The 26,779-nt window shown below is 33.3% G+C and overlaps 1 protein-coding gene and 1 non-coding gene across 9 annotated transcripts in view; both read right to left on the bottom strand.

Annotated features, from left to right (window-relative positions):
• CCDC178 (coiled-coil domain containing 178) overlaps positions 1-26,779 on the bottom strand; it is a 426,260-nt gene that overhangs the window by 343,356 nt on the left and 56,125 nt on the right. For all 8 annotated transcript variants that reach the window (XM_038543570.1, XM_038543575.1, XM_038543577.1 and 5 more), the window contains 4 exons: positions 18,861-18,883; positions 11,752-11,831; positions 9,056-9,256; positions 4,742-4,962 (listed from right to left, as the gene is read on the bottom strand). In XM_038543570.1, coding sequence (XP_038399498.1) covers positions 4,742-4,962; positions 9,056-9,256; positions 11,752-11,831; positions 18,861-18,883 — 525 coding nt within the window. The remainder of the gene's footprint in view (positions 1-4,741; positions 4,963-9,055; positions 9,257-11,751; positions 11,832-18,860; positions 18,884-26,779) is intronic.
• LOC119872776 lies at positions 14,543-14,649 on the bottom strand. Its single transcript, XR_005362793.1, has one exon. It is a non-coding gene; the product is annotated as a U6 spliceosomal RNA (small nuclear RNA).

The raw sequence follows: 26,779 nt of genomic DNA, 5'->3' as shown, positions 1-26,779 counted from the left end.
GCAGCAAGAGACAAGAAATCCCTGACTTTTATGGGGAGGAGTATTAGGGTAACAGCAGACCTCTCCACAGAGACCTGGCAGGCCAGAAAGGGCTGGCAGGATATATTCAGGGTCCTAAATGAAAAGAACATGCAACCAAGAATACTTTATCCAGCAAGGCTCTCATTCAAAATGGAAGGAGAGATAAAGAGCTTCCAAGACAGGCAGCAACTAAAAGAATATGTGACCTCCAAACCAGCTCTGCAAGAAATTTTAAGGGGGCCTCTTAAAATTCCCCTTTAAGAAGAAGTTCAGTGGAACAGTCCACAAAAACAAAGACTGAATAGATATCATGATGACACTAAACTCATATCTCTCAATAGTAACTCTGAATGTGAACGGGCTTAATGACCCCATCAAAAGGCGCAGGGTTTCAGACTGGATAAAAAAGCAGGACCCATCTATTTGCTGTCTACAAGAGACTCATTTTAGACAGAAGGACACGTACAGCCTGAAAATAAAAGGTTGGAGAACCATTTACCATTCGAATGGTCCTCAAAAGAAAGCAGGGGTAGCCATCCTTATATCAGATAAACTAAAATTTACCCCAAAGACTGTAGTGAGAGATGAAGAGGGACACTATATCATACTTAAAGGATCTATTCAACAAGAGGACTTAACAATCCTCAATATATATGCTCCGAATGTGGGAGCTGCCAAATATATAAATCAATTATTAACCAAAGTGAAGGAATACTTAGATAATAATACACTTATACTTGGTGACTTCAATCTAGCTCTTTCTATACTCGATAGGTCTTCTAAGCAAAACATCTCCAAAGAAACGAGAGCTTTAAATGATACACTGGACCAGATGGATTTCACAGATATCTACAGAACTTTACATCCAAACTCAACTGAATACACATTCTTCTCAAGCGCACATGGAACTTTCTCCCGAATAGACCACATATTGGGTCACAAATCGGGTCTGAACCGATACCAAAAGATTGGGATTGTCCCCTGCATATTCTCGGACCATAATGCCTTGAAATTAGAACTAAATCACAACAAGAAGTTTGGAAGGACCTCAAACACATGGAGGTTAAGGACCATCCTGCTAAAAGATAAAAGGGTCAACCAGGAAATTAAGGAAGAATTAAAAAGATTCATGGAAACTAATGAGAATGAAGATACAACCGTTCAAAATCTTTGGGATGCAGCAAAAGCAGTCCTAAGGGGGAAATACATCGCAATACAAGCATCCATTCAAAAACTGGAAAGAACTCAAATACAAAAGCTAACCTTACACATAAAGGAGCTAGAGAAAAAACAGCAAATAGATCCTACACCCAAGAGAAGAAGGGAGTTAATAAAGATTCGAGCAGAACTCAACGAAATCGAGACCAGAAGAACTGTGGAACAGATCAACAGAACCAGGAGTTGGTTCTTTGAAAGAATTAATAAGATAGATAAACCATTAGCCAGCCTTATTAAAAAGAAGAGAGAGAAGACTCAAATTAATAAAATCATGAATGAGAAAGGAGAGATCACTACCAACACCAAGGAAATACAAATGATTTTAAAAACATATTATGAACAGCTATACGCCAATAAATTAGGCAATCTAGAAGAAATGGACGCATTCCTGGAAAGCCACAAACTACCAAAACTGGAACAGGAAGAAATAGAAAACCTGAACAGGCCAATAACCAGGGAGGAAATTGAAGCAGTCATCAAAAACCTCCCAAGACACAAGAGTCCAGGGCCAGATGGCTTCCCAGGAGAATTTTATCAAACGTTTAAAGAAGAAATCATACCTATTCTCCTAAAGCTGTTTGGAAAGATAGAAAGAGATGGAGTACTTCCAAATTCGTTCTATGAAGCCAGCATCACCTTAATTCCAAAGCCAGACAAAGACCCCGCCAAAAAGGAGAATTACAGACCAATATCCCTGATGAACATGGATGCAAAAATTCTCAACAAGATACTGGCCAATAGGCTCCAACAGTACATTAAGAAAATTATTCACCATGACCAAGTAGGATTTATCCCTGGGACACAAGGCTGGTTCAACACCCGTAAAACAATCAATGTGATTCATCATATCAGCAAGAGAAAAACCAAGAACCATATGATCCTCTCATTGGATGCAGAGAAAGCATTTGACAAAATACAGCATCCATTCCTGATTAAAACTCTTCAGAGTGTAGGGATAGAGGGAACATTCCTCGACATCTTAAAAGCCATCTATGAAAAGCCCACAGCAAATATCATTCTCAATGGGGAAGCACTGGGAGCCTTTCCCCTAAGATCAGGAACAAGACAGGGATGTCCACTCTCACCACTGCTATTCAACATAGTACTGGAAGTCCTAGCCTCAGCAATCAGACAACAAAAAGACATTAAAGGCATTCAAATTGGCAAAGAAGAAGTCAAACTCTCTCTTCGCCGATGACATGATACTCTACATAGAAAACCCAAAAGTCTCCACCCCAAGATTGCTAGAACTCATACAGCAATTCGGTAGCATGGCAGGATACAAAATCAATGCCCAGAAGTCAGTGGCATTTCTATACACTAACAATGAGACTGAAGAAAGAGAAATTAAGGAGTCAATCCCATTTACAATTGCACCCAAAAGCATAAGATACCTAGGAATAAACCTCACCAAAGATGTAAAGGATCTATACCCTCAAAACTATAGAACACTTCTGAAAGAAATTGAGGAAGACACAAAGAGATGGAAAAATATTCCATGCTCATGGATTGGCAGAATTAATATTGTGAAAATGTCAATGTTACCCAGGGCAATTTACACGTTTAATGCAATCCCTATCAAAATACCATGGACTTTCTTCAGAGAGTTAGAACAAATTATTTTAAGATTTGTGTGGAATCAGAAAAGACCCCGAATAGCCAGGGGAATTTTAAAAAAGAAAACCATATCTGGGGGCATCACAATGCCAGATTTCAGGTTGTACTACAAAGCTGTGGTCATCAAGACAGTGTGGTACTGGCACAAAAACAGACACATAGATCAGTGGAACAGAATAGAGAATCCAGAAGTGGACCCTGAACTTTATGGGCAACCAATATTCGATAAAGGAGGAAAGACTATCCATTGGAAGAAAGACAGTCTCTTCAATAAATGGTGCTGGGAAAATTGGACATCCACATGCAGAAGAATGAAACTAGACCACTCTCTTTCACCATACACAAAGATAAACTCAAAATGGACGAAAGATCTAAATGTGAGACAAGATTCCATCAAAATCCTAGAGAAGAACACAGGCAACACCCTTTTTGAACTCGGCCATAGTAACTTCTTGCAAGATACATCCACAAAGGCAAAAGAAACAAAAGCAAAAATGAACTATTGGGACTTCATCAAGATAAGAAGCTTTTGCACAGCAAAGGATACAGTCAACAAAACTCAAAGACAACCTACAGAATGGGAGAAGATATTTGCAAATGACATATCAGATAAAGGGCTAGTTTCCAAGATCTATAAAGAACTTATTAAACTCAACACCAAAGAAACAAACAATCCAATCATGAAATGGGCAAAAGACATGAACAGAAATCTCACAGAGGAAGACATAGACATGGCCAACATGCATATGAGAAAATGCTCTGCATCACTTGCCATCAGGGAAATACAAATCAAAACTACAATGAGATACCACCTCACACCAGTGAGAATGGGGAAAATTAACAAGGCAGGAAACAACAAATGTTGGAGAGGATGCGGAGAAAAGGGAACCCTCCTACACTGTTGGTGGGAATGTGAACTGGTGCAGCCACTCTGGAAAACTGTGTGGAGGTTCCTCAAACAGTTAAAAATAGACCTGCCCTACGACCCAGCAATTGCACTGTTGGGGATTTACCCCAAAGATACAAATGCAATGAAACGCCGGGACACCTGCACCCCGATGTTTCTAGCAGCAATGGCCACTATAGCCAAACTGTGGAAGGAGCCTCGGTGTCCAACAAAAGATGAATGGATAAAGAAGATGTGGTTTATGTATACAATGGAATATTACTCAGCTATTAGAAATGACAAATACCCACCATTTGCTTCAACGTGGATGGAACTGGAGGGTATTATGCTGAGTGAAGTAAGTCAGTCGGAGAAGGACAAACATTATATGTTCTCATTCATTTGGGGAATATAAATAATAGTGAAAGGGAAAATAAGGGAAGGGAGAAGAAATGTGTGGGAAATATCAGAAAGGGAGACAGAACGTAAAGACTGCTAACTCTGGGAAACGAACTAGGGGTGGTAGAAGGGGAGGAGGGCGGGGGGTGGGAGTGAATGGGTGACGGGCACTGGGTGTTATACTGTATGTTAGTAAATTGAACACCAATAAAAAAAAATGAATATAAAAAAAAAAGGAGAGTTAATGTTAATTAACCATTAAAAAGATTTTCCACTTTATTATCATGAAAGTGACTAATATATTACTTGCATTCTCCCCAGTTCGATTTACAACTTCAAAAATTACCATGTTGTTTTAAATCTCTAAAACGTTGACTAAATATTACTAATACTCCTAAGTATAAAAGGGATGATGACAAAATTTAAATGATTATCAACTGACTGTATTATGTGTAGTTTAATAGTTCCTTTAGGAAATAAATAGAAGGTCCATTTTCAATGAAAATGAAACATTTAAAGATGTTAATTTCTCATAGCTGTATTATTTTTTAAACTACATAACAATCTATAAAATGCATATCCATTCATTTATCCATTTACCTCAAATTTTTTCGTATAAAATTCTTTGAGAGTTTCAAGTTCTTTGTTGTGCTTTGAGTTAATTAGAGGACCATGTTTATTCATGTAGTCTATGTCTGCTTGAAGTTTTGCATTAGCTTCTTCTAATTTTGTCTTTTGTTCCTCAAAATGTTTTAGTTGATAAGCTTTATCTTCAAGATGCCATCGTAATTCTATAATATCTCTCAAATAAGCCTCGTGTTCTAGACATACAATAATAAGAAAAAAAATCTGATTTTAAAACAAAAGCTCCAGAAATAAATCTTTATTTGATAATAGAAAAATATGAAATACTTTAGATCCAGAAATTACTTATCTGTGAAGCTTACTAAATTTAATGTTATTTTAATATTGCATTATAAAATATATTGCTTTCTTCATTTATTAGCAAAGGGATTAAAATATACATTCTATAAACTAATAATTGTTTTAGTACAAACCCTGCCTGTTACAACCCATGTATATACTGGGTTATGTATAACCACTCTATAAATTACAAAATGAGGAAAAACCGCAAGAGTAGAGGCCTTCTAAAATCATCTAGAAGTAAAATGATGCGGTAGGAATTATAAATGTCAGAAAGGAAATGGAAAAAATAAGTACTATTCTCTGTTGATAAAATTATGTATCAAAACACAAAAATATCAACTGAAAATCATTACAAATGGGTAGCTTATATTTAAAAATGCTTATTGTTGTAAGCCACTGAGTTCCAAGGTGATTTGTTATGAAGCATTATTGTAGTAATAACATTAATTCATATGACTAAACAATGCAGAACAAAATTAGGATATTTAACATTATGCTATTACTGAGATCTTCCACACTAGAAACACTCTTGTGAGCTTCTCTATGGGACACAATTATCTTCATACTCCATTCTTTCTGAATGGTCTATTCCCAGAATACCAGACCTCCTTTCACCAGTCTTCACATTCATGTCTTTCCAACTCCCATTATGCCATTTTTTTGCTACTTCCCTTTTGTATCACAGGACATTTCTCCTACAAGGTAATCTGTATTTACCCTTTGCAAATTGAGATTGTAATAAACAGCTGTCCAAATTATGTGAACATACCATTCAATCCATACATAAACTGGTCTGTGATATTTTTTTTCTTTCCTTTGGTAATCAGTCATAGGGAAGTACCCATAGAGCTCTAAATGTGGGTTAAGGGAAAGACAGAGAATCTAAAGAAGCAGGTAAAAAAAATAATAAAATAAAATAAAATAAAATAAAATAAAATAAAATAAAATAAAATAAAATAAATAAAAAATAAAAAATAAATAAAATAAAATAAAATAAAATAAAATAAAATAAAATAAAATAAAATAAAATAAAATAAATTAAAGACAGAAGCAGGTACAATGAGAGTACCAGGGAAATCTGAGTCGTTAGTTTCTTTGTGCCTCCAGACATTGCTTGAGTATGATAAATATACATACTTTTTTATTTTGTAAGGAAACACAGCTTTGCATATTGAATTTTAAATTTGTAAGTTCACACAACACCCAATTTCTGATGAAAACCTTATTTCTGATGATCTTTTTGGATAGGAAAATAAAAAGACATTTGCTAGATTATTGGCTGCATATTGGGTACCAGTGCCTATCATTCTGTGGAGGAGGAGGATGTGACCAAGCAGAAAGGAAGGTAGTCAGATGTATAAAACCCCATCCTCTCCCTTCTCTATTATCTCCCGTGGTCTCTTGCCCATTGGTTGAACCAGTAGGAAGAAAAGTACAAAAGATATCTTTGATGTAGTCCATTATGAATCAGCTTCATGAACCACGAAACAAAAGATACAAGTGTTAGTGGGCTGGTTAGGGCGATGAAAGGATAGGGAGGAGTAACCACAGATATCTAGACAAAATTGAATTTCCTCAATATTTAGTAAGTTATAAGGGTTTTTTTTGTAAAAATTATCAAAAATTCTATAAACATCATACTTAATGTAAAGGTTAAGGAAATTGAAAGTTTTTCCTGTCACAAAGCTAGAGACTTTGAGAATCTAAAATCTATAAGAATATATAATTCTGTAATCTGTAAAAAAAAAGTATAAAATTTAGAAATTATATCTTAGATATATCAATATAAAGGCAATATATTCCTGAAAGTACATTACTTTTCAGGAATATTTTACAAACAGAAGGCATCTAAAAACTATACAGTAAATAATGAATTTAAATTTCATTACATGTTTTAGCTATTTAAATAAAATAGATGAACATAATTTCAGTTTTTTAAGTAGATCTTCAATAGTTTTTTAAAGATCTTTAAGGAGATCTTTAAGTAAAAGATAGCCAAGTAATAAGTTATCAACAATGGCAAGAATGTATTCCATCATTGAAAATGCATTTATAAGGCTTGTAGAATGTGTATGTATGTATCTCAATTTGATTTTATTTTGGTAATTCCTTAAGTAGAACTTCATATAAACCACAAACAACAGCATCTACTCTTATAAAGGCCATATGAAATTATGTAGAAATTTATCAGTAATATGTTAATTAAAACCAGCTACCACTGACTCTTCTACTACTACCGACAAGGGCTTCCCAAACATTTTAAAAAATTGTAGGGGCATCTGGGTGGCACAGTCTCTTAAGTATCTGACTTTTGGTTCTGGCTCAGATCGTGGTCTTAGGATTGTTGAGATCAAGCTTTGCCTTGGGCTCCACATTTAGCATGGAGTCCACCTAAGATTCTCTTTTCCTCTGCCTCTGCCCCTTCTGTGCTCTCACTCTCTAAATAAATAAATCTTTTTTAAAAAATTGCAGATAACTCCTTGTAGATGTGAATGTGAATCTGCTCAAAATCTGGGTTCCAGAATTTCTCAGGATGCCTATCCTGATCCTTTTGTACCTTTGGCTGCCTCTAAAACACTAATTTGTATGTAAGTATGAATTTATAAATTACATACCTATGCTATGGTATTAGTACAGTATAAACAGCATAAATTCTATTCAAAAACTTTGTGAACATGAAATGTTTTGTAAAATGCATACTTTATGTGTGGGTAGAAAAAGGTCTACTCTTACTTGAGTTTTGAGCACTTTTTGCATAATTTATAGAATTAACTCTTTAGTAAAGGGCAAAAAAGAGCACAGACAAGGCTGAATAAAATTCATCCAGTCTAGCCTCTGGGCAATTTACTGCTTCTTGAGTTCTGCTCTAGGAGGTAGTGAACAATTGGTGAGTTCAATCTGTGAGCTCAGTATTACTTTAAAAGGAATAAACAGTCATTAAATTCATTGCATTCATTTAATTTATTGTATTAAAATAACATAATCAAGGAACTGCTGGATAACTGTATTTTGTCAGGTTCAGTGAAAGCAAAATTAAACCCAAATAATCAAGAAAGAAAACAAAAAAGAATAAAATTTAAAATATAAATAAAAGTTCTAGTCTTTTCTTGCAACTCCTTAAATTGTATACAACTTACTTTGGAAACTATAGTTTTAGAAGACGTAAACTAAAGTAAATGTAGGTGTTCAGTTTGATACATTCTTTAATGTTTCAGAGTAATAATTAATAGCCTCCTTTTTCCTCTCAAAAGTGTCTTAGTTTAAATGACAGGTTTATGAGCACCTTAATATAACCCACTTATAAAGCATATGAATCCTAAATTAAAATTTTTAACTGATATAAAATTTATTTATAAAAGAGTTTCAACCTCAGGTGAATCAAGTAGTCAGGCATGCTTAATAGGCAGTGGTTGGAGAATGAAAAATCCAATGCCTTTAGACTGTTTAATACTTTACGATAGGTCCCTTATTCTGTGGTCAAAAAAACAGTGTTTCCTTTTTAAACATTTGTTACCTACATGATTCTTGGGAACATCTCCACTTTTATTGTCTGCCAGAAGTTCCAAATAAAACCTACTACTGAATTCTCAAAAGCAGATGTATGTTGCTAAAATATCACTTTAAGTCTTTTATTTTCCCAGATTTAAAGATATGGCCAATGATACCAACTAGAAATCAATTAAATTTCTAAATTTCAACTACTGCAATAATGTAGTCATCATTGGAAATATGTGTGAAAAGTCTGAATGTCCCTTGGGCACCATGAACGCTATGGAATTACCAACAAAAAACAAACTACAGAAGATCCAGGTTTGCTAAGTGCAGTCCCAGCTATATATATGAATTCAGTATTAGCATTAATAACATCTTTCAAAATGCACTCGTTTGGATGCAATACAATATGGGCAGAGTTGACTTTTTCAGAGCTTCAATTGATTATTCCTGCTCTCAAAGTAACTGGCAATATGAAAAAAATCTTACTATTACCTTTTTGCACAGCTAGTGGGATTTCTTCAAGTCTCCAGATTGACCAAGAATCAATTTTCATGTGAATATTTTTCTTTCTTGATTTTTGTTGCTTTAAAGCTTCTTCAGCTTCTGCACGGTCAGTTTCTAGACTTTTAATGAGATGAATGGCCTCTGATAGCAATGTTTCCATTTCCTGCTTTAATTCTGGACACTTTTCATCTTAAAGTAGAAATATGTATCACATTTTTTTAGTGACTCAGCCTATAAAGTAGGTGGTGGGAACATATATACTAATTGTATTATTATTCTTTTTTAATAATTGTATGTTTAAGGAGAGAATTTTAGAAAAATGAATCAGCCTTTCAAAGACAGTTTTATTATAATACAATCATAACATTAATTATAACCTTTGAAGACAGATTTTTAAGTCAACATTTTATAAAATAATTAGAATAGAGAAATTTCAAGCAATATCTTCATGTATATTTTATCTCAAAAATATTTTCTTCATAAACTATATTAGAGAGCTTTATTTGTAAATTATGTTTGCGTTTTCTCTCATTCTATGACAAAAGCAAATCATAATGATTACATGAGATAAATATCGAAAATCCTCAAATGGTTCCTAGAAAACAAGACATTTTATATTCCTTATCAGGTAATAACATCCCTAGTTAGCCCTGCTAGGAATTTATCATTTCCAAATTCCACTTATTTAGTTACAACACAAATTAACTCCTGTAATGAGAGATATTTGTGATCCCTGGTTCATAGCTCTGAAATGATATGGTTTAATGTTAACGAATTGATTAACATGGGTATTCATTCATCTGTTTATACCAGAAATGCGCAGAAGGTCTGTTATGTTCTGGGAAATATGCTCTCTCCCTAGAGATAGATCACTAAGGAAGATGGATATGGGTTCCACTCTGGTGAGATTTATACTTGTAAACAGTGACTTTTGCCAAAACGTAACGTGACAAGAAGGCATAAACAAACACAAAGTGTCAAGAAAGTCAAAGCCTCAAAGAGCTAAGGCTAAGGAAAAACAGTAAAACTGGTTCAAGAAAAAAGACAACTAATAGACCTCTGTTTTGTTTTGTTTTACTTTGGACAAAGCAATAATTTTCTGCTAGAAGATAACATTATATATGGGTTATAAGTGCAAGCTCAGTCACATAGCTTCTACTTCTAACCTAGCAGGCCTATCACAGAAATTCAGCATGCTGCCTGAAAAGAATTCTTCAGAAACAGAAACAAGAATTCTTCTTGTAATGTATAAAAACTATCTCTTTATGGACTGGCCCTTTATTTAGACTCTATTTATTTGGTTTATTGTCTTCTTTTTTCATGTTCTACCACATCCTGGACACCCTATACCCTTAATTGTCTGGTTTTTTTTTTCATAGTAACATACACAGTGAACACTGTTATTCCCCAACCAACTTATGATCTATTCAATTTCTATAAAAAGATTTCAGCCTGAAATGTTTAATGAAGTTAATGCCACTTAAATCACTTCTGATGTGATATAATTCTTACCAAAAATGTCTATAATGTTTGTATGAGTTATCTTTTGTTATCTTTTGTAGTGTTTCTATGAGAGCATTCTAAAATAAATGCTGTGTTTATGACCTAAGATGCCTCCAGTTCGTTGTATTTAATCTCTCAATTTTTTTCTAGAATACCATTATCAATTAGTCTTACTGTTTCATACTGAGTAGGTAGGTAACCACCTGCAATTTTTTTTTAGTACAAACACTTAATTACAATAAATCTTCCTCAACTGGATACTGTCTTGTACTTTGGGACCAAATATATGAGTTTACAATAAACATAATTGTAGTTAATTTAACTGTTATTGTAGCCATTAACATATTAATCTTCTCCTAGCATTTGTCATGTGAAAAAATAAGTAATGAATGAGGATTTTTCTTCAGTGTAGATACAAATAGTGAGAAGTAAACAGTAAAAACAGAGCCTCACTATAAGATACAGCTTTGAAGAACAAAATTTTAGTACGTTTAATAGTCCTGAATTCATTAGTTATCTCTCATGGAAGATGTTTAACAAATTTTTGCGGTGAGGGAAGGAAGATGTGTTTAATATAATATTAATAATATATTCAAATATGTTGAAGTAATTTTAATTCAAAGTTTATTACAATATACATATTGGACATTTTGTAAATTATGACAAGATATTACTCTTAACTTATACATATAAATATTATAATATATATATTAATAAATATACATACAGTAGAGCCTTAATGTCCAATATGGCAGCCATGAATCTTATGTGACTATTTACATTTAACATGTTAAAATTAAATTGAAAAATTAAATTCTAAGTCCTCTTAGCTACATTTCAAGCAGCTACTGTATGTGGCTGATAGCGACTCTACTGGATAGTGGAAATAGAGAATACTTTGATTATTTCAGTACATTCTACTAGATAGCACTGAATTACGTTTAGCTTCTTGAGAGGTGGTCAGGGATCACTACAACTTCAGGACCTAGATCAGTATATGGTATAATACGTATTCACTGAATTTTGTTGTTAAATGATATAGAAGACTTTCCTCTATTAGATACTCACAAGAATTATAAAACTCTTAAAATGAGTATTGTGAAAATTAAAAATATGTTAAATGAAAGTCAATGAGCTTTAAAATATAATTTCACTTATTTAAGTATAAGGAACAACTTTACCTCTCTCTTCTGGTTTAACCTCTTTCACTGGTGTAGCAACACTCCAATCTTGCTTCTGGTCTTGTGTAGAAGTTCTGCTCCTGTGTAAAGGGAAAGAAATAATCAATTAAGAAATAACTGCTGGACTTAAAGTTTAAAGTTAGTAAAACAAATTTTAGGTGCTTCTTTAACATTAAACTTGAAATGTTTGTAGTGAAACTTACCATACATGCTAATGCTACCATATAAGAGTAATAGAGCAAAATTCTAATACATAATGGGCTTTTTATTTTTTTATTGGAGTTCAATTTGCCAACATATAGCATAACACCCAGCACTCATCCCGTCAGGTGCCCCCCTCAGTGCCCGTCAGCCAGTCACCCCATCCTCCTGCCCACCTCCCTTTCCACTTCCCCTTGTTCATTTCCCAGAGTTAGGAGTCTCTCATGTTCTGTCTCCCTCACTGATATTTTCACTCCTTTCCCCTTTATTCCCTTTCACTATTTTTTATATTCCCCAAATGAATGAGAACATATAATGTTTGTCCTTCTCCAATTGACTTATTTCACTCAGCATAATACCCTCCAGTTCCATCCACATCAAAGCAAATGGTGGGTATCTGTTGTTTCTAATGGCTGAGTAAGATTCCATTGTATACATAGACCACATCTTCTTTATCCATTCATCTTTCCATGGACACCGAGGCTCCTTCCACAGTTTGGCTATTGTGGACATTGCTGCTATGAACATTGGGGTGCAGGTGTTCCGGCGTTTCATGGCATCTGTATCTTTGGGGTAAATCCCCAGCAGTTCAATTGCTGGGTCTTAGGATAGTTCTATTTTTAACATTTTGAGGAACCTCCACACAGTTTTCCAGAGTGGCTGCACCAGTTCACATTCCCACCAACAGTGCAAGAGGGTTCCCCTTTCTCCACATCCTCTCCAACATTTATTGTTTCCTGTCTTGTTAATTATCACCATTCTCACTGGTGTGAGGTGGTATCTCATTGTGGTTTTGATTTGTATTTCCCTGATCATAATGGGCTTTATACCTTATGGTAAATTTATAGAAATTTATGACATGAATGCCCTGAAAATATTGTAGGGGATATTAAAGCAGTTAAAAAAAAATGGACAGCCTGCGTGGCTCAGCAGTTTAGTGCCGCCATCAGCCCAGGGTGTGATCCTGGGGTCTGGGATTGAGTCCCATGTCGGGCTCCCTGCATGGAGCCTGCTTCTCCCTCTTCCTGTGTCTCTGTCTCTCTCTGTGTGTCTGTGTCTCTCATGAATAAATAAAATATTTAAAAAAAAAGAATTGGAAAAGGGGGTAAATATTGCAAATAATTTAAGAGGTATTTCTCTAACTTCAGTTTACCAGTTTCTGGGGTCCCATATAAATTACAAGGACCAAAAATGATTCTTCAGATTTGAAATTAATAAGGTTTTAGCAAATATCTAAATTAAAATGTTCTTTCTTTTCTAAAGAATTTTTCTAGGGCACCTGAGTCTTTCACAGTTGGTTAAATGTCTGCCTTAGGACGAGGTCTTAATCTCAGGGTCCTGGGATCCAGCCCTGCATCAGGCTCCCTGCTCTCCCTCTCCCTTTTCCCACAGCTCATGCACACTCTTTCTTGCATTGCATGCTCTCTCAAATAAATATCTTCAAAAAATTTTTTTATAAATAATTTTTCTAGGTAAACCTTTCATTATATTTAAAAAGAAGTATTTTCCTCTGATAAAAGTTACAGGAACAATAGTATCAACAACAAAGCAGAGAGTGTTATTTTTATTAACTTATTATTTTTCTTATTAAAGTATTACAAATTAAAGGAATTTTAAACAGACCAAAAACATTAATATAATATAATCCATAATTCATTTATTTTAGATATAACAACATAACATTCTTATGATATTTCAATTTTTATAAAATTACAGTCATAAAATATTGTATGCTGCTTTAGTACATGACATTGTTTCCAGTATATTTGACTACAGTTTAATATTTCTGATGGTTGCATATTATTTGTCTCATTGTAGCTCCACAATTTATTTAAGAAAGCCTGTTTATTATGTGGTCATGGAAATATTCATTATATTTTTCTCCTTATTTTAATTTTATTTTTAAATATTTTTGTTAAATAATCTAGTGTATTTTTTCATTTGAAATTTTTTTTAAAAATGTTGAGTCATCAGTATGCTATACACCTGAAACTAATGTAACAATACGTGCAAACTATACTAAAAAATTTAATTAAAAATAAATAAAACATTCACACCACAAAAAAAGTAAAATAAATAAATAAATAAATAAATAAATAAATAAATAAATACATGCATGTGGGTTTTTAGAGGGGGAGTGTGTAAAGGTATAATTGGGTGATGGGAATTAGGGAGGGCACTTGATGCAATGAGCACTGGGTGTTATATGCAACTGATGAATCACTAAATTCTACCTCTTAAAATAATAAAAAATAATAATAAAAGTAAAGATAGAAAAATAATTGTCCCAGCAAATAATGTTCTCCCTACTGGCTTGTAACACCAATTACATGATATATTAAATTATTACACATAATTGAATCTATTTTTGTGTCTTTTATTCTAAATTTGTGTTCATTTTTGGGCCAGCAAAATTGTTTTAATTCTTACATATATTTTGATTGCAGCAAAAGTCACATAACATAAAATTAACCATTTGGAAGTGTAAACTTCAATGGCATTTACTACACTCAATATTGTGCAATTATCATCCTCATCTAGCACCAAAACATTTTTATCACTTAAGAAGAATAGCCTCATTTATTTTATTTCAAATATGGAACACTTCATGAATTTGCATGTCATCTTTGCATAGGGGCCATGCTAATCTTCTCTGTATCATTCTAATTTTAGTATATGTGCTGCTGAAGTGAGTACTAGCCTCCCATCTCTATGAATTTACCTGTTATAGATATTTCATATAAATTGAATCATACAATAGGTAACTTTTTGTATCTGGTTTCTTTAAATTAGTATGCTAGTTTAGAAGTCTATCCATGTTGCAGCATGTATCAAAATTACTTTTTATGGTTGAATAATATTCCATTGGATAGCTGAAAAATTTAAGGTTATTTCTACCTTTTGGCTACTATGAATCCTGATGATATGAACATTTGTATATAAGATTTGTCTGAACACCTATTTTGAAATCTTTTCTGTACATACTTCAGAGTGGAATTGCTTTGTCATATGGTAATTCTAGGATTAACTTTTTGAGGAACCACCAAACTTTTTTCAAAGTGGCTAAACCATTTTACATTCCCACTAGCAATGTATGAGGTTTCCAATGTTGAATAAAAGTGAGAAGAGTAAGCAACTTTGTGTTGTTCCTGATCTTAGGTTGAAAACTTTTGGTCTTCGCCATTAAGTATAATTTCAGTTGAAGGTTTTTCATAAATGCCCCTTATCAGCTTTCCAATCTGTTTTTTTGAGATGTTCACATGGATTTCCCCCCCCTTCATTTTATTACTGTGGCTATATTATACATTATTTTTTTGTATTTTGAACTACCCTTACACACCTAGGAGAAATCTCACTTGGTCATGATATATAATTCTATTAATATTTACTGGGTTGAGGTTGCTAGTACTTCATTAAAGTTTTTGCATCTATATTCATAAAGCCATTGGTCTACATTTCTTTTTGTCATGTCTTTATCTGGTTCTAGTATGAAGATAATGCTGGCCTCATAGAATGAATTGAAAAGTGTTACTTTTTTGTTTTACTTCCAACATACTGTGTCTCTGGATCTCAAGTGAGTCTCTTATAGGCAGCATATAATTGAAGCATGTATTTTTATCCATTCTATCACTCTCGTTTAACAGTAAAATTTAATCAATTTTCATGAAAAGCAATTACTATTAAGAAAGGACCTATTTCTGTCATTTGCTATTTGTTTTCTACAATTCTTAAATATTTTTCATTCTTTAATTTCTCCATAATTGCCTTCTTTTGTGGTTAATTGATTTTTTTCTAATGTATTTAGTTTCCTTATTGGATTTATGTTGATGTTTTTGTTTTACAGAATTTTTCTTAGTGGTTCACTAGAGACTATAATTATCATCTTAACTTCCAAAAATTAAGTTTGAATTAAAATCAGCGTAGTTTCAGTAGTATTACTAAAAAAACCTCTGTTCCATTACACCTCTGCTCCCTCCCTTTATGTTGTCATTTTTACAAATTATATATGTATGCATTGTGTGCCCATTAATATAGATTTATAATTTTATCCATTTAAAAATTATATAGAAAAATAAAAGAGATGCAAAATAAAAATGCAACCACACTGAATTTTCTATCTTTGAAGCTACTTTACTGTTTATTTCTTCATATGGTTTCAAGTTATTGTCTAGTGTCCTTTCATTTCTGCCTAAAAGACTACCTTTAGGATTTCTGATAGAACAGTCTGCTAGAGATCGATCCCCTCAATTTTTGTTTATCTGGAAATATCTTAATTTCTCCTTTTTTTTAAAGGATATTTTTCCAAGATTCAGAATTCCTGTTTGAGGTGTTTTGTTTTGTTTTTTCTCCCAGGACTTTAAATGTGTCATTCCACTGGATGTTTGCCTCCATAATTCCTTTTATTTTTTAAGATTTTATTTATCTACTTGAGAGAGAAAGAGAGAGTACAGAGGGAGAGGAAGCAGACTCTCTGTTGAGCAGAGAGCCCAATTCAGGGCTCAATTCCAGGACCTGAGGTGGAGGCAGATTCTTAACCATCTGAGCCATCGAGGTATCCTTGACCTCCATAATTTCTGATGATAAACTATTATTTTTTGAAGTATCTTACATATTGGTTTGAGAGAGAAAGAGCATGAGCAGGGGGAAGAGCAGAGGAAGAGGAAGGAGCCGACTCCCTATTAAGCAGGGAGCCTAATGCGGGACTCGATTCCAGGACCCTGAGACCATGACCTGAGCCAAAGGCAGATACTTAACCAACTGAGCCACCCAGGTGACCCCTGGCTGTTATTTTTATTGAGGATCCCTTACTCATAATGAGTCACTTCTCTCACTGCTTTCTTTCTTTTTTTTTTTTTTTTAATATTTTATTTATTTATTCATGAGACACACAGAGGGAGAGAGAGGCAGAGACACAGGCAGAGGGAGAAGCAGGCTCCATGCAGGGAACCCGACGTGGGACTTGATCCCAGGTCTCCAGGATCACGCCCTGGGCTGAAGGCGGCACTAAACCACTGGGCCACCCAGGCTTCCCCCTCACTGCTTTCCAGATACTCTTTGTCCCAGGCTTTCAATGATTTGACCATAACACGTGGATCTCTGAGTTTATCCTGCTTAGAGTTCACTGAGTTTAGTAAAAGTATAAATTCACGTCTTTTATGAAATTTGGGGAGTTTTAGCCAATGTTTCTTCAAATATTCCTTCTCCCCCTTTTCTCTTCCTCATTATACTTGAACTCCCACTATGCATATATTTGTTTTTGTGATGGTATCCTTCAGATCTATTAGTTCATTTTACTTCATTCTTTTGTCTTTCTGCTCCTCAACCTGAATAATCTCAATTGACCTATTTTCAAGTTCACTGATTCTTTCCTCTGCCTGTTGAAATCTATTGATGAACATCTCTAATTAATTTTTCATCCAGTTATTATACTTTTCAGCTCCAGAATATCTACTTGGTTCTTTTTTATAACATCTATTTCTTTATTGATCATCCTAATTTGTTGAGACAATAGTCTCCTGGTTTTAACTGTCCATAGTTTCCTTTACCTCTTTGAGACTATTTAAGATAATTAATTATTGTCTAATGAGTTCAACATTTAAGCTTTCTTAGGGCCATTTTTAAAAATTTTCTTTTTCTTTTTTCCCCTTGTTAGTGAGACAGACTTTTTTTCTTTGCCTGTTTCATAATTTTTGTAGAAAACTGGACATTTTAAATAGTTTAATGTGAAATGGAAATAAGATAACTTTCCCTCTGTTGGGTCTGTTGTTGCTACTTATTGTGGGTTGTTGTTTCTTTGTTTAGTAGTTCCAAATACATTTTGTAATGCCTGTATTCTTTGTCATGTGTGGCAACTAAAATAAGTGTTTCATTAGCTTACTGGTAAACTCATGTTTTGTTCAGGTATCTTAAGTACTTGGAGTCAAAATTAAAAAAAAAAAAAAAGGAAAGAAGGGGAAGGAAAGGAAGGAAAAGGGAAAAGGAAAAGAAAAAAAAAAAACACTCTTCTAGTTTTAGCAGACTAACTCTGTGTTGAAGTATTCCTTCAATGCTTACCCAGGCTGTTTACAACTCTGCTTCTAGTTTTAATTGTTGCCCACACAGACCCTAAGGTCAGCCAGAGATAAAAGATCAGGGTTTTCTTGGGTCTTCCCTGAATATGTGCCTAGCTTAGTCATATGCATGCCCTTCTTGATTCTCCAGGATATATAAGAGCTTTGAAAGCCCTTTTTTCCCCTATGTATCTCTTCTTTTCCAGGCATTTTGGTCTGTCTAATGTTTATCTCAAATGTTAATTCACAGCTGCAGACGTGGTGGCAAGACTATGCCTTTAAAGGCTTTCAGTAAACACTGCCTCTAAGTGGTTCCAGCTGAGTGATTGCTCAAAGTCAGGCAAAACAAAGACAAGCCTTTGTGCTGGTTCTTTGAAAACCCATCAGACAGGTCAAAACACTGAAACACAATTCTCTGAGAATAAGGTCCATATTGTTTTTTCTGGCACTAGCAATCTGCACCACAAATACACACTGCTCTCCTCATGGCCAACACTGATCTGGGGGCTAGAGGATGGCAAGTGTGCGATTTATAGTACCACAGTGCTCTCCTAATACAATGCAACAGACTCTTCATTAACTTTTCCCCTAGTTGTTGTCTTTTACTAAATTCAGATTTCTACAATTCTGACCAATGTTTGCCAACCTTTTCTTGTGGTGGGACAGAGCCCCAGAGATCCCTATTTTACCATTTACAGTAATATCATAGTTCTTATATTTTCAAAAAATACATTTTAATATCAAATATGAAAATTCTGCTTTTAATTTCCTGTTTATTTTGCAATAAAACTCACATACAGCACCTTAGTCATTAAAATGTAAACATAAAACAATTTTAAAAGAATGAAAGGTGCTTACCATTCTTCAAAAGAAGTTTCAAACTGTCAAAATAAAAGATCTCAATAAGAATCAAACTTTAAATATCTCAAAAAATAATAGTAGACTTAGCTTATATTTGAAATCACTGATAGAACTCTAAGTACTACTTTACATACCCCATTATACTTTTGTCAAACGATGTTCTGCTATTTCTAAAACAGATATATACATTTCTACTACCTAGTCCTTTCATTATTATCCCCACCTAATTGTTCCTACCTTCATCTGTGTTTCCAAATCTCATTCCTTCATCAAAAGCCTGTTCAATGCCACTTATTCCCAAAAGACTTTCCATATAATCAGAGGCACTTTATATCCATTAAATTTTAATACATAACCAAAGAATGGAAAACACTCGGGTAAGATCACAAATATTTGGTTTCCCATAGTGTCCCTCTTTTATTTTAGACTATAAACTCTATGGTAGGAGTCATGATCTACAGATATATTCTCAGAGTATCCTGGGCCATTAGTGACACAAAATACCAAAAACACAAGGAATACACAGTTATAATTTTATGGGTTTCTTAGATAATCCCTAATTCCAGATGTTAGGTTGGGCACACATGATTACTTCTTTTCAATTCCCATGTCATACCAATATTTCTGGAGAAAAATATATGTCAATAAAATCATTGTAACATATATTATACAATTCCAGATAGAAAGAAATCAGATGGATTATCAGTGAAAATAAAGCAAAGAAAAATATAACTCAGAAGAAAAAATGAAAACCATTTCAGGAGAGGTAAAAGGCTTCTCTGTGGAGCACATGAATGTATGTAATAATAAGTAGGTGATAATCAAAGTAAAAAACTGAAGGCCTGCCTGTGGTGAAGCAGACAAGTCATTGCTTTCCATTCTCAAAATCTAGAACACATGGCTGAGAAGTTGTTTTTTTTTGTTTCGTTTTGGGTTTTTTTTTTTTTTTTTGTATTTTTGGGTTTTTTTGCAAAAAATATTTTTAGTAAAGTATAAGATACCTAAAGTAAGGTCCACATCTCATAAATGGACAGCCTGGGGAATTTTCATAAGGTGAATGCACCCTTATAACTAGCAAGCATATCAAGTAGATGCCTTCTTGTCACGCCATGAGAAGACCTCTCTGGCCACACTGGAGACCCATCTAAGACAGAAAGGCTAAGAATGGAAGCTGTGGTTCTAGAGAGAAACAAAACAGAACCTACCTAACTAGCAGAATCTCACATAGAAAGAAACTAGTGTGTAAGAAAAAAAAAAAAAAAAGCTGGTGCATCAATGCATGAAAATATTTTAAGGAGTTACAACAAACTCAAATGTACACTTATTTAAATTAAAAAGCTGCCTAAACACATTACCTCCTTTTTACAAAGAACTCCAGTATAAATTTTTATATACTGGATAAAAGTCTTTGATGTAAGCAGGCTCTGAAAGCTGCTAAAAAAACAAATAACAGGGATCCCTGGGTGGCGCAGCGGTTTAGCGCCTGCCTTTGGCCCAGGGCGTGATCCTGGAGACCCGGGATCGAATCCCACATAGGGCTACCGGTGCATGGAGCCTGCTTCTCCCTCTGCCTGTGTCTCTGCCTCTCTCTCTCTCTCTGTGACTATCATAAATAAAAAAAAAAAAAAAAAAAAAAAAAATAACAGCAACAACAACAACAAAGCCAGTAAAAACTTATGCTTACAACCAGTAATCAGTCTGGTCCATCATTTATAAATACAAAAAATAAAAAAGAGTATACAAATATTTGAGGAATAATTAAGAACATAAAAAACAAGAGAATTTACTAAAGATATAACAGAAATGCTGGGATGCACAGAAGTGAATATAATAAAAAATTCAAGACATATATATATATACACACATATATATTTCTCCAAAATATTAAAAAAAGAAAGATGAAGTTTAAGAATGTTATCCAAATATGAAAAGGACTGAAATAAGTAATCATTTCATTACCTATATGAATGAGAATTTAGTTTATTGTAAAATTTACATTACAAATCAAAAGGAGTTAGACAAGACAATGAATGATATTAGGGTAATTTAAACAATTATTTAGAAGAGGTAAAGTATGTGCCTCATGCCATAAAATGGTAAACTTCAGATGTAAAAAAGCCAAAGTATAAAAAAAGAAGTATTGAAAATAAGAAAACATTTTAATAATCTTGATATGAGGAAAATTTTGTTAAACAATACAAAATTTGTCAGATAATGGATTCATTTTACATACAAATTTCCCTATGAAAGAATACTATAAATAAGTTAAAAATTAGTACAAGCAGAAAAAAAAAAACTGTAACGAACAGAAGAAGAGAGAAAATGAGATAGAAGAGATTAAAATGCTTCTATACATATATAAAAAATAACAAATACAAAAAAATTTTTGGGAAAACTGTATGAACAGAAATTAATAGAAAATTAAATTTGAATGGGCAGAAAGCATAGAATGCTCAATTTATGCATGCCAACTGATCTATATATATATTTTAGCCATATCTATGAACATGTACATACAATTACATATACACAAATATATGTTAAATATATTAATATGTAAAAAACAGTAATTTAACATTAAACTTACATTATGTTTTCATAAATTTGCCCATGTCCCTCATTACCTTATATTTAGACCTCCCCTCTAAACTAGTTTCAGTATTTGCTACACTACTGAACTTTTCTTGTGTTAACAGTATAATAGATTTATTGGGATCTAAAAAAACTTTTGAAGAGATTAAATTCATCTACAAAGTTTAAAAAATGCAGTTGTTTGAAATCCCAATGGGTTTTCCATGTAATATGACGAGTGTATTCTAAAATTTGTATGTACCAAGAATAACCAAAGAAGTAAAAAAAAGAAAAAAAGAGGGAACTACCATAGCGGATACTGAAACATATTATGAAGCATGTTTAGTAAAATAAGGTATTGTAACAGAGAAATAAAAATAACCAGCAGAATAATGGAGTCAGGAATAGATACAATTATATATGAAAATTTGATATATGATAGATAATGCACAGCTGATTTCTAAGAAATGACTGGTTTTTCCAATAAAATTAATGTTACAAAAAATAATTTTTCATATTTTTATGAATGAAAATAACGACCTATTCCATTCTCTGTGTATACACACACACATACACATAAAGCAATTCCACATTGTTTAAAAAATAAATCTTAAGCAAAAATATTTACTATTTCAGAAGAAATATAAGAAAAATTTTAGGACTCTGCAGTATGGAAAGAGTTCTTAAACAAGATGCAAAACATTTAAAATAAAGGGAAAGTGATAAATGTAAGTACATTAAAATTAAAAACTTACTTTAACTAATAGATATCAAAAAGTAAAAAGTCAAACTGAGAGGATAAGTTTAAAATATATATAACAAACTAAAGATAGTAATTTGTTCCTACAGGTCTATAAGAAAAATACAAATAAACTCAAAGAAAATGCACAGAACTAAACAGGCAGAGAAGAGAATGAGCATTCAATGATTATATTATTAGTTCCTAAACTAATTAATAATTAGGACTTTATATAATACTTTTCTAACAGAAATTTCATAGATTAAGGCCCAGAAGTTAGAGATAATCAAAGCTAGAGCAGAATGCTGAAGGGACATGAGTTTCTTGGTATTGTCTGAGGTAACTAATGTGATCTCAAACTAATCAGTCATCTGGCAGCTTGAGTAGGACAGGTAGGCCAAGACAGCCTCACTCACAAATCTGGTGGTTTGTGCTGGCTACAGGTTGCGCCCCTCTCTATTTTGTCATTCATCGTCAAGGAGGCTATATCAATTAGGCTTTTTTACAGGGGAAGCTTAGAGGAACAAGAAAGTGACAGCAGAGGCTTCAAGGTCTCTTGAGACTTTGCTTAGAAGTTGTATATTTCTTCTGATACATCTATTGTTCAATGCAAATACCAAATCCAGTCAATATTTAAGGGTTGGGAGAATAAAGTTTGCCTGTAATGGAAGGAGGTATAAAGGACAAAGAGCCATTTTTAATACCCCATTATCTTACCTTGATCACAAGAATATACATGCTGCCTATGTACAAAAATTTTCGGACTTAAATATAAGTGCTAAAACCATAAAACTTCTAGAATAAAACATGACTTGGGAGTTTGCAATTCTTAGACCTAACACCAAAAGCATAAGCAACAAAAGAAAAAAATGAGAAACTGAACTTCATCAAAATTAAAAACTTTTATACACCAAGGGACATTATAAAGAAAGTGAAACACAACCTACACAAAGAAAATGTTTGCATATCATATATTCATATAGTCTACGTCTGTTGGAAGCTTTGCATTAGCTTCTTCCAATTTTGCCAATTGTTCTTCAAAATGTTTTAATTAAGCTTTATCTTCAAGATGCCACATTAATTGTATATTTCTCAAATAGACTTCATGTTCTAGACACAAATTTTATCTCAATTAAAACAATTAAGAAAATTGGAATAAAATATGGACTTTAATTAGCAATGATGCATCAATATTGATTCTTTAATTGTAACAAATGTACTATCCTAATGTAAGATGTTAAAATAGGGAAAATGTGGTCAAGAGTATATATGAAATCTCTGTATTATCTTCTCAATTTTTCCGTAAGTCTTGAACTGTTCTAAAATGTTTATTTTAATAAAACAATACTATTTAGGAGAACATAAAAATGGCTGAACTAAACGAAAGTAAATTGGGATCCCTGGGTGGCTCAGCAGTTTGGCGCCTGCCTTCTGCTCAGGGCGTGATCCTGGAGTCCTGGGATTGAGTCCCACATTGGGCTCCCTGCATGGAGCCTGCTTCTCCCTCTGCCTTTTCTCTGCCTTTGTCTCTCTCTCTCTCTCTCTCTCTTTGTGTGTGTGTGTCTCATGAATAAATAAAATCTTTAAAAAATAAAATAAATGATGTTAAAGAAAAAAATAATATGATCATAGCTTTTGAGATATGAGGGTAAACCCAATCAGATTAATTAATATGAAACCCCAAAGTTCTTATGGGAATTGTAACATTTTGGACTAAAAATCAAGATTTAAAATGCAAAGACAATTCCAATTTATGGCAGTGTTATAGATGAAATTGTGTCCTCCTAAAATTCATATGCTGAAACTCTAATCTCTAATGTGACTGTATTTGAAGATAAGAGCTTTGAGGAGATAATTAAAGTTAAATGAAGTCATAGGATGGGGTCCTAATCCAATAAAACTAGTGTTCTTATTTAGAAGATGAAAAGATACCAGAGCTCGCTCTCTCACCATCTGGGCACAGAAGAAAGGCCATGTGAGAACAAACACAGCTGTTTACAAGCCAGGAAGAGAATCCTCAGTATTGTCAACTGTGACAGCACCTTGATTTTGGACTTCCAGCCATTAGAACTGTGAGAAAATAACCCTTTGTCTATGTATTCCAGTCTGTTGTATTTTTTGACAGTCTGAACAAACTAATACAGAAAAAAGGTTTGGGATAGTTACTCAGGTCTATTTCTTATGGAAATATAAGTACTTCTCAGAACCAAGAGCTCAGAGAATAAAGCAGAGACAAGAAGAACCACAAATTAGGGAACTATCTTCAGAAAGCAGAACTGAGTTCTAATCAAGATTTATTTCTTACACTTACATGTTGCTAGACCTAACACCATGTGCCCTCATAAATTTCAGAATTTTGGGCACCAGTGAAAGTTATGTCTTTAATTTCTCCCCTTTTTTCCCCCCCTTTTTGAATAACAGTGTTTATTGTGATAGCTTTGTCCATGCTTCACCGTTTGCTAAGTGTGCAGAAGTATTTAATATTGTTTAATTCATAGATCCCTAGGTCAGAAGAAACTGAAACCAGAAAACTTCATCTGTATCAGATCTGCTACAAAACATAATCACGGTCTCTGATACCATAATAGAATAATAGAATAAAACTTTTGGAGAGTTGGTGATTATAGTCTTCAATTGGATGGGTTATTAATCATGTTGCCAATGGACTGATAGATTGCTACACAAATTTTCCCTAAAGAATCACATCTCCTGGCATTCTTGTCTTAATACTCTACTGCATTAACAGAAGTATTGATTATGAGTATTAGTATTCCCATTGGGATATGTACTCCTAGAACACTGTCCCAGAGATGGGTGTGAGGCCATCTTAATCAGCATTTCTAGCTAAGTTAGCAGATGTGTACATGCACATGATTGGCCCCAAGCAAGATCTTACAAAATTGCCCAGCTGAACACAGAAGAAATGCTCAATGATAACCAAATAAATGCTTGTTTTAGCCACAAAGTTTTAGAGAGAGACAGAGTAACAGTATTGTGTGTGTGTGTATATACCAATTCATATATATATACCAATATATGTATATATACCAATTCATACAATTCATATATATATATAAACATATATATATATATATACCAATATACAGAAAAAACAATGATTTATTTTTCTGAAGATATTTTCATTAGAGTAATAAGGAACAATGATTCATTCTTCTGAAGATATTTTCATTAGAGTAATAAGGACCAAATCCAGATTATAATGAATAAGTGAGTAACTGGGAGGTGAGGAAACAAATACTAAATTTAGGCAACCCTTTTCAGATGTTAAGTAAAACAGGAAAAAAGACAAAAAAAAAAGGATATATTTAAAGGTATGTATGGGACTAAAAATTTTTTTCTTAAAAACAGGAGAAACAAATATTTTAAATTTTAACAGAAATGAGACAAGGGGCAAAAAAAAAAAAAGAAGAAATTTGGAAGATGAATACAAACACCTCATGGAACAAGATCCTTAAAAAGCTGAAGATGGAATGCAGATGTGGGAAGAAGCCAATGATGGGGGAAGGAAATTTTCCATGGAAGGACCAAAGGAATAATATTTGTGGACAAGGATATTTATAAGTGGGATAACAAGAGTTTTAAGCATTTCTGTTATTATACCTCCTATTTTCTTTAGGAAGTAGGAGATGAATGGTAGTAAGGTAGAAGATTTGTAGATCTGAGCAAAAGAAGCATGAGTAGCCACCAGAGAATACTAGAGAAAATTCTGGTTGACAAACAGAATAATTTCAAAACACTATTATAGGTTCCATTGAGGTTGGAAACAATAAATGTATAACATCTCAAATTGGGATTATTGTGTAATTTTTCTCCGGCACTATTTAGCAGCCTAAGGTGTAGGAGTAGAGATGGCAAACCATCAGAGAGAGCTCATCAGAGATGTCAGACTAGAAGGATAGTAGGATAAAAAAGTAAGAAAAACAGATATACCAATTAGTGTTTTAAGAGACAAATCCATTTGTCAAGGAAGTAAAGGAAAATGGAGATGCTAGGAAGGAAAATAATGGATATTCCAGGATTTGAAGTGTCCTTAAGTTTCAAATGAAATACAATAGAATTAACAGAATTAGAGAACTCAAGATATCAGTAGAGTCAGATGATTAAATATTACCTTTCAGAATTGAAAACAAATATAAAATGGTTTAAGCACAGCAAAAAGTTAACAACTGGAATTACAAGTATTTTAACAAACATCTTTTTGGTCCTCATAGCTCACATACTCTCAGGAATCGATGATACAGCATGGTGGAAAATAGGATGTTCTAAGATCTCAGACACCTGTCTGGATGCTAGCTCTGCCATTGACTATGTAATGTTGGGAGAAGTCAACCTCTGGAATCAGTTTCCTCATCTGTAACTTGGGATAATGGCAGTTTCTAATTCACAAGGTTTCCATGAGGTTTCAATGAAATCATTTGCATTAATTGTTTAATACAGCCTAGAATATATAGTAGGTACCTAATCAACATTAGCTTTATCACTATTATTGATAAAATATTGTTATTTTGTACAATAAATTATTTATATATTTTAAAGAATGATTTCTAAATACTTTCTATGTAATTCTTTCAAATCATGGTAACAT

Source organism: Canis lupus, chromosome 7, assembly GCF_011100685.1.
Source record: "Canis lupus familiaris isolate Mischka breed German Shepherd chromosome 7, alternate assembly UU_Cfam_GSD_1.0, whole genome shotgun sequence".
Classification (NCBI taxonomy): Eukaryota; Metazoa; Chordata; class Mammalia; order Carnivora; family Canidae; genus Canis; species Canis lupus.
This window is presented reverse-complemented; position numbering and strand designations above follow the sequence as displayed.